Below are 9,182 nucleotides of genomic sequence, written 5' to 3' on the forward strand. Positions count from 1 at the left end.
TAGTTGGGGATTGCCATGAACTTGGCGTAGCATGGCCGCCCCAAGATGGTGTGGTAAGACCCTGGGAAGTCCACCACCTCAAAGGTGAGGATCTCCGAGCAAAAGTTGGCTCTGTCGCCAAACATGATGGGCAGATCGATCTGCCCGAGCAGGTATGCCTACATTCCTGAGATCACGCCATGGAAGGGAGAGCTCACTGGGCAGAGCTCCGACCGAGGGATGCGCATGGCGTTCGAGGGTGTCGACGTAGAGGATTGTTGAGGTTGCTGCCTTCCATTCATCAGCACCTTAGTGAGGCGCTTCTTGCAGACTAATGGGGTCGGTGATGAGCGAGTAGCGACATGGTCTGGCGATGTGGGAAGGATGGTCCCTCTAATCAAAAGTGATCGGAGATTCTGACCAGCTAAGGAAGGAGGCGATGGCCGTTTCGACGATGCATACCTCTCTGTAGCGCACTTTGTGCTGGCGCTTAGAGTAAATGGCATCAGGTCCCCTCAAGATCATGAGGCATTCCTCGGGATCAAGAAAGCCATCCCCATCCTTGCCCATCATGCCTGCATTTCTTGGCCACTGCCTCCTTGCCCATTTCTTCTTTTGGTCCGCCGACCTATCGCAGAAATGCTTGAGGAGTTCGCAGTCCTTGTAGAGATGCATAACGGGGTAGGCGTGATTGGTGCATGGACTCTTCATGAGCTTGTCGAAGTGGTTAGGCTGGCCTTGCTAGGGACTGCTTGCTCGCATGATCAGTCACGGTGACCAAAGTGGAGTTGGCCGGTCGGCGCTAAAAGGTTCTAATATGACTAGAGGGGGGTGAATAGCCTATTTAAAATCTACAAATCAACTAGAGCAAATTGATTAGTATGACAAATAGCGAAATGTAAACTTGCTCTAGCTCTACAAGGGTTACAAGCCACCTATCCAACAATTCTAGTTGCAATAATCACTAGGCACACAACTTGCAATGTTACTAATCACTAAGAGCTCTCAATCATGCTACTCTAAAGAGCTCCACTAGATGAACTTAAAATAATAAAGCAAGCTCTTAATTCTAATTACACTAAAGATCTTGCAACAACTAGGTTGCAAGAATATAAATGAGTGAGTAGGGTAAGTATACCGCCGTATAGGAGAGTGAACCAATCACAAGATGAATACTAAATCAATCACCGGGAGAATATCAAAGGGCAAGAGACAACCTAATTTTTCTCTCGAGGTTCACAGTGCTTGCTAGCACGCTAGTCCCCGTTGTGTCGACCAACACTTGGTGGTTCGATGGCTAAGAGGATGGTGCACGAACCTCATCCACACAATTGGACATCACAAGAACCTACCCTCAAGTGAGGTAACTCAATGACACGAGCAATCCACTAGAGTTACCTTTCGGCTCTCCACAGGGGAAGGCACAAGACCCCTCACAATCACCACGATCAGAGCCGGAGATAATCACCAACCTCTGCTCAACGATCCTCACTGCTCCAAGCCATCTAGGTGGCGGCAACCACCAAGAGTAACAAGTGAATCCCACAGCGAAACACGAATGCCAAGTGCCTCTAGATGCAATCACTCAAACAATGCACTTGGATTATCTCCCAATCTCACAATGATGATGAAACAATGATGGAGATGAGTGAGAGGGCTTTGGCTAAGCTCACAAGGTTGCTATGTCAATGCAAATGGCCAAGAGAGTGAGCTTGAGCCGGCCATGGGGCTTAAATAGAAGCCCCCACAAAATAGAGTTGTTGTACCCCTTCACTGGGCACAACACGGGGTGACCAGACGCTCCAGTCAGTTCAACTGGATGTAGGACCCCAGCGTCCGATCACCCGATGCTTGCCACGTGTCATCGGCTTCAAACGTCGATCGCCCGATCTCAACGGTCAAGTAATGACCAGACACGTCAGTTAGAAAGTGACCGGACATAGGACCCCAGCGTCTGGTCGTTTCTAGTAAGGTTCCAAACACGAAATTTCACTGACCGAATGCGTTCGGTCATGCTCGACCAGGACTCACCCGGCATCCGGTCACACAACAGTTTCCTCTGTGCGCCTCACGTCAGCATACGTAAGCACTGACCGGACGCACACTGCTAGCGTTCGGTCAGTTTACACGCTAGCATCCGGTCATAAGACCGAGATCATGTGCTTACTGCTGTCACTGACCGGACTCTAAACCTAGCGTCTGGTCACTACATCACTAGCGTCTGGTCACTCTATGAACCCCTGTCTTTTCTGTATAGGGCGCCGATGGCACCGTCGGACTATCCGCACTCTATGGGCGGACACTTCCGCTGGTGAAGTTTCTAACCCTTGCTCAAATGTGCCAACCGCCAAGTGTATCACCTTGTGCACTATGTGTTAGCATATTTTCACAAGCATTTTCAAGGGTGTTAGCACTCCACTAGATCCTAAATTCATATGCAATGAGTTAGAGCATCTAATGGCACTTTGATAACCGTGTTTCAATATGAGTTTCACCCCTCTTAATAGTATGGCTATCTAACCTAAATGTGATCACACTCGCTAAGTGTCTTGATCACCGAAATAAAATGGCTTCTACTATTTATATCTTTGCCTTGAGCCTTTTGTTTTTCTCTTTCTTCTTTTCAAGTTGAAGCATTTGATCATCACCATGTCATCACCATCATCATGATCTTCACCATTGCTTCATCACTTGGAGTAGTGCTACCTATCTCATAATCACTTTGATAAACTAGGTTAGCACTTAGGATTTCATCAATTAACCAAAACCAAACTAGAGCTTTCAGGTGCCGATCCTTCTTGTTCTTTTTGCCCCTTTGCATGGAGGGCCCTTCGTCTTGGTCCTCGCGCTTGGCCTTGCCCTTGTCCTTGTCCTAGCCTCCACTAAAGACCGCTCTGACCGCCTCCTCACTAGAGGTGTGGTTTGTGGCGATGTCGAGCAGGTCGCAGGTGGTACGGGGCTTCAGATAGCCGAGCTTATGGATCAAGGATTCACAGGTTGTCCTAGAGAGGAACACGCCTGATGACATCAATTTCAATGACATTAGGAAGGGAGTTGCATCATTTTAAGAACCTATGGATGTAATCCCAGTAGGGACTCATTGGGCTCCTGCTGGCAGCTCTTGAGGTCCTAGGAATTCCCAGGGTGGACATATGTCTCCTAGAAATTCCTGATGAAGATCCTCTTGAGACCCACCAGTCGCGGATGCTGTTAGGTGGGAGGAATTCGAGCCTATGCTCGAACATGCTCCCCCACACAGATGGGGAGGTATTGAATGATGAAGTGGTCATCATCCACTCCTCTGGCTCGGCAGGCGAGCCGAAAGTCTTTGAGCCATATATCGAGATTCATTTCCCTAGTGTATTTGGTGATGTTGGTAGGTGGTCAGAAGTATTGTGGGAACGGTGCTCTCTAGATGCGACAGCCAAAGACCTATGGTCCTAGGCCGCCCAGGCTAGGACTTTGGTTGTCTAGTCAGCAACCATGCCTATGGTGCGTTTCCCCGCTCCCCTCGATGGTCTACCCTGGGCCCATGCCACCTACTCTCATCGCCCCTTGATGGATGTCATCATCATGCCAGGCCTGACACCGATTGCTGATGATGCTACGAGCGTCTTGGTTTGGCCCGAGCCATTCGCGCATAGGTGCTCGGTGTGGAGCGGGCTGCTGGGTCAGGCCGTGGTGCAGCTGCGGTCTCCTATTCTACGCCTGGTGAATGTAGTGGTGAGCGGATGGAGCGATTTGACTGGTGCGCCCCCATTCCTAGGTGGGGAGAGAGGCCGTGAGTCAGTGTCGCGATGTGGAGCTATCCGCCTGTTGAACGGTGGCGGTTTCCACCAGCCCCCGGAGGTTCCGGTGGATCGCCTACTCCTGGGGGTCGATAGGCTCTAGAAGGCCGCGTAGAAGCATTACCGTAGTGACGATGTTCTAGGCCTAGCCTGAGCAAACTGTGGAGATCGTTCCCCCCATCCATGATGTTGCGCTGGACCTGGCGGGCGTGACCCCAAGCGTCGCTCGCCGGGTTATGCGTGTGTGGCGCATCATTCTACGCTGAGCACGGTAGCGTAGGTGGCGGCTGGCTCTGCTACCTTTGTCATAACTCCTAGCCGTGCTCCTGCTCATGCACGAGGGCCTCCGCACGAGGGTCCAGAGGGGCGTGAGTCTATAGAGACTCCGCTACCACCGGCGGATGTCCCAAAGCAGTTCGCCATAGCACACTCCCAGGACAGAGGGTGGCTAGGTGCCACGACGTCAGCTGATGCTAGGGCCGTCAGCTTTTAACCTCGTCATCCATGAGGTCGTCGAAAGAGGTGGGAGGGTAGCCCTGCCATCCCCACGAATTTAGATGTGAGAGGGGGCGGTGTCGCATCTTTTGGAGCCCCTCGTGCGTATGTGTCCATGGGGGACATGAGGCCATAGGGGAATCAGGTTGCATGGCGGTTGCGGTGGCGATAATGGGGTCCCTTCGGAGAGTCGATGGAAGATATTAAATAGTGAGTAAAGAACAATATGTACGTTACTCACTAGTGGGGTTTAAGCCCAGCGTGGTCTCAGAGCGAAGCGTAGGCGTCTCATCATTGAGGTCATCGGGTGGCCCAGAGCCGACGAAGGGCTGCTCCTCCTTCGACGGGCGTCGGGACAAGTGCCTCCTCGTGAAGGCGAAGCACGCCGAGCTGGTCGGCGACAAAGTCTAGGCTTCCAAAGAGAAAGGTCTAGGATGGCTCGAAGACGGGAGGAACCCACATCCCAATAGGTGGGAGTGTGGGAAACTCCAGCGAGCTGAAGCGAGTCGTATCGCTTGAGCCCGTCATGACGAAGATGGCAGAAAGGTGGGCCATCCGATGACCAAAAGCGTGAACATATGGTGTGCTCCCCACGGACGGCGTCAACTGTCGATGCGAAAAGTGACCAACACGTAAATATTTATAGTTTTGCTATACGTTGTGATCAGATGTGGCCAAGAACTCAATAACACAGGATTTATACTGGTTCGGACAACGTGCCCTACATCCAGTTTGAGTCAGTCGATGACTTTATTCCTAAGCCCAGGTGCTCAAAGTTTGCTGTGGGGTTACAAACGAGTGGAAATAAGATGGGGTGTTAGAGGTCCGGTCGGACTCTGGACTGAAGGGCCGAGAGTGACGGGAGCTCCTACGTGTGCTAAGTATTAGGAACATATGCTCCATGTAGCTTTAGAGTTCTAGAGCCAGTGAAGCTGTTCGAGTGCTCAGAATGTCTAAAGCTAGCAGAGAGAGAGAGAGAGAGTCAGGAATGATCGTCCTCCGTTGGGAGAGAGTGCATCCCCTTTTATAGATGAAGGGGACTGGCCTTACAAGTTCAAGAGAGAGAGAGAGGGAGAGAGTGTGCGTTCCCTAGTCTTGTTGCCCTTGCCATCGGGTACAAGACAGTTTATCGGCGCTCACAATATTGTTGACGCTCAGATGCATGTGGCATGCTCTATCGTGTTCTTCTAGTATGGCAAATGTCGGTGCCTACCATACTGTAGAACAAATGTCGTCGTCTACAACACTATTTGTGTTCTGACATGTCTGGAAGGCTGCAAAGTACCCTACTGAATGGCCTGATAGTGCTGTCCTGCAGGTGTGTAGGGTATGGTCCTCGGTATTACGGTTGACTTGAGCACCTTAACTTATTTGCTCCGCCTGATTTCTTGGGTCCACACCGAGCGAGCGTTCCTCGGTCGGTCGTTCCCAGTCGGCTCCAACCTGCGCTGGTCGGAGAAGAGCCATAAGCAGAGGATTCGGTGTATTCCCGGTCGGAGAAGCGGGTCGGAGTCGAAAGCGAGTGTCGTCCCCTTGTTGGCCAGGCCTTCCAGTCGGAGAAGCGGGTCGGAGTCAGGAAGCGAGCACCGTCCCCTCCTTGGCCAGGCCTTTCGGTCGGAGACTAGATCGCACTTCTGGCCTGTCGTTAGGCATCTAGGTCGGCCCAGGAGTTGCGCGTTGTTTGTAATGTCATCTGCTGGACCGAGCTTTTGCTGGGAAGCGGACCCATTAGGGACCCCGATTATGACCGACACCGCACTGTAGCATTTTGGAAGAAAAATAGTATCCATTTTATGAAAAAAAAGAAAATAGTATGGACTTCACTACCGTATGGATGCGCACGCAAAATGTATTAGGCCAGCTCACTCCTTTCTCTACCTTATCATCTCCACTCCGCACTCCCCCGCCACTAGCCCCACTGCCTCCACCTCTGCCCTTACTAAATCCAAGCTTGCACTGATCTGCGCTCTAGTGCCCTTGCCACCGTACCACCCCACATGGGCACAACCTCCTTCTATTGTTGTTATCGCTGAATCGAAGTCGGCTTCTTCAGGTAGTGCCCCCGGTCCCGTCACTTACACTGCTATCGGCTACGTTCGCTGGTCTGAAAACTTAGCTGAAAAACACTGTTCCTGGCTGGTTTGTTGTGAGAGAAAAACACTTGTTCGGCTGGTTTGCATGAACAGTAACACGTGAGGGGAGACCAGCCGGCTGGCTGAACCCGTCCAGACCAGCAAACAAGCCCATCGCCCGTTTGGCATCCTCTCCTATGATTCCTCCTAAATCATAGAACACGGCGCCCCCCCCCCACCCCCCCCCCCCACCCCACACACACACACACACCGCCACACCCCACTCCTAAACCGTAACGTTAGCGAACTTCTCCATCTCTGGCGGTGATAGTAGGTAAGTTCTTTATTTCTTTTTTTCTTGTCTATTTTTGGTTTATCGTTTTCTATGTGTATGCTGTGTTGGCGGAATTAAACATTTAGGAAATAGTATACGACATCTACTCCTAATCATTTTTTTCACTTGGTCCCATGAATATTGGCCGTTCCTGGTAAAGAATTTCAGAACAAAGAAAAAAAATTGACGTGGTCTTGTATATTTTACCAGTAGCCATTCAATGGGTGTATTCATTTCCTCACTGAAACCTCTCCAACCCCTACAGTAAATGAGCATGACGATTGACCAAGACCTCCTCCCTCTCGTCGTCTTGTCTGCCCTTCTATAAAACAAGCGAACAGAACAGAGCGGCGAGACCAGCTCCCACCGGCCACTCGAGACTCGAGAGCGGCACAATGCCTCCTTCCCTGCACCCTTCCCACCTCCACTTCCACAAGCTCAAGCGCCGCCACCACCCCGCCGCCATGGCCAAGAAGGGCCTGGCCGCCATCCTCTACAAGTTCCGCGACGTGCACCGCCCGCCCTCTGCCTCGCCGCCGGCGCCGTCGACACCGTCCGCGCACTACGCCCAGCGCTGCTACCCGCCGCCGCCGTCCTTGTGGCCCTGGCCGTCGTGCCGGGACCCGCGCACAAGCTCGTTCCGCGGGCCAAAGGACGACGACTCCGCGGTGTTCCGGACCATGAACAGCGTCTACGACACGACCTCGGAGCAGTTCCTCCGGTGCTCGTCCATCGATGAGGCAGCGTGTATCGACCGGAGCCCCCTGTCGTTGCTCGGAGAGGCCGTTGCGGTTGCGGAGCAGGTGGACGAGGAGGAGGAGAAGGAGACGGAGCTGCGTGAGACGGCCGTCGTGCGCGGCATGCGTTCGGAGCGGCTGTTCTTCGAGCCGGCCCCGGCCGGCGCAGAGTTCTTGTCCAAGCAGGTAAAGCATTCTGCATGTCTTCTTGTGCCATCCGTCGTCCGACGAGAAGGCACCATTCGGGTCGTTTCTGATTCTAACCCGAGAGAGGTTTCAGGGCGTGGCGCCGGCGAGAGGCAAGAACGACGAGGCGGCCACCGTGGCAGTGGCAGGCGTCAAGAGCGAGGAGCCAGCGACGACAGACGCGCCGCGCGACAAGGACGAGCCGGCGGCGGAGGCCGTCGCGGCGAAGGGCAGCGCGGTGGTGGTGACAGTGGAGTCCAAGGACCCGTACGGCGACTTCAGGGCGTCCATGGCGGAGATGGTGGCGGCGCACGGGCTGCGGGACTGGGAGGCCCTGGAGGAGCTCCTGGCGTGGTACCTCAAGCTCAACGCCAAGGGCGTCCACGCTGCCATCGTCGGTGCATTCATCGACCTCCTCGTGACCATGCAGCCGCAGGCGTCGTCCCCGCCGTCGCTGCCGTCCCGGTCGCCCTCGTCGTCGTGCATCACCTTCGAGGAGTACTCCTCGGCAACCTTTGACGAGGAAGACGGCAAGAGCTGAGCTGAGGCCGAGGTGCTCCGTGTTCGCTGTTTTTAATCTTTTTTCCTTTCTCATTCAGAGATTGCAGGGTTTTTTTTTTTGTGAATTATTTTGTGCGCCTATGGAAGAATGGAAGGTGAGGCCTGAATGCAGCCATGGTGGATGTACAGTTGCTAAAACTAGTTGATGCTGACCATCAGAATAGATTAATGCCTAGACAACTAATTGACCATATTTTATTTTCTCTGCATGTTTTTTATTTGTCCTTTTGATGCCTGTCTCTTGCGTCTAAACTAACTTGTCTACTAACTCTGAAGCATGTTCGTCTCTGTGCCTGTTGCTGTTAGCAGCTGCGATTAGCTGTTTTCTCAACGATTTTCATGGCATTTGAGCAGCTTAACTTGGCCCAGGTTATGCATCAGACATTGGCCCTTTAGTCTTGCAGAAGCATTAAGCACTGTTGGTGTTTTCCTCAGTTCTGTATAAATGCTTCACCACATGTCATGATTTTCACCCTGTTCGCTGGTCGGTGCTGGTGCTGGTTTGGGCTGGCTGGTAGTTGATTTTTTGTGAGAGGAAAAATACCGTTGGTTGGTTGAATAAGCCTGGCTGAAACCAACAAGCGAACAGTGTGTTTGAGATTTTTGCATCCCCTCCATGCGGTAGGCCTGGTTTAGATACTCATATATTCACCCTAATAATCCATATGTTTGGAGAATTTAAATTACACACCAAACCACTCCAATTCATATGGATTGAGATGAATACATTAGTATCTAAACAAGGTCTTTGTAGAGAGACGAATCGAGATGAATACATTGGTATCCAAACAATGTCTTAGCAGAGGTGCAATGTCCATTCTGATTTCCTGTGCTGGTTACTTAATTGGGCTTTTTATGTTTTTACCAGATCCCAACCATATTAATCCTAGGCAACCATCATATGATCGAGCCCATGGTTGCACTAGCTCTTATTTAAGTATACGGTTTCGGTAAAATCAGTCCAGGTTTATCTCTTTTGGCTAATTTTGAGGGCTAATAGCTAGAATGAATTTTTATTTAGTACTTTCTC

General features: G+C 51.9%; 1 protein-coding gene across 1 annotated transcript; it reads left to right on the plus strand.

The window, feature by feature from the left end:
• The first annotated feature begins 7,042 nt into the window (after window positions 1-7,042).
• LOC136498610 (transcription repressor OFP13-like) lies at window positions 7,043-8,534 on the plus strand. Its single transcript, XM_066494500.1, has 2 exons — window positions 7,043-7,591; window positions 7,686-8,534. The coding sequence occupies exons 1-2, from the start codon at window positions 7,064-7,066 to the stop codon at window positions 8,130-8,132; spliced, it is 975 nt and encodes a 324-aa protein (XP_066350597.1). The 5' UTR covers window positions 7,043-7,063; the 3' UTR covers window positions 8,133-8,534.
• The last annotated feature ends 648 nt before the right edge of the window (window positions 8,535-9,182 follow it).

The sequence above is a fragment of the Miscanthus floridulus genome, chromosome 12, assembly GCF_019320115.1.
Source record: "Miscanthus floridulus cultivar M001 chromosome 12, ASM1932011v1, whole genome shotgun sequence".
In the NCBI taxonomy this organism is placed as follows: domain Eukaryota; kingdom Viridiplantae; phylum Streptophyta; class Magnoliopsida; order Poales; family Poaceae; genus Miscanthus; species Miscanthus floridulus.

Bases quoted from the DNA above. Each gene is read 5' to 3' on its own strand.
- LOC136498610 (XM_066494500.1), top strand. From the start codon at position 7,064: ATGCCTCCTTCCCTGCACCCTTCCCACCTCCACTTCCACAAGCTCAAG. The intron at 7,592-7,685 runs GTAAAGCATTCT...GAGAGGTTTCAG, and splicing joins CAGAGTTCTTGTCCAAGCAG to GGCGTGGCGCCGGCGAGAGG.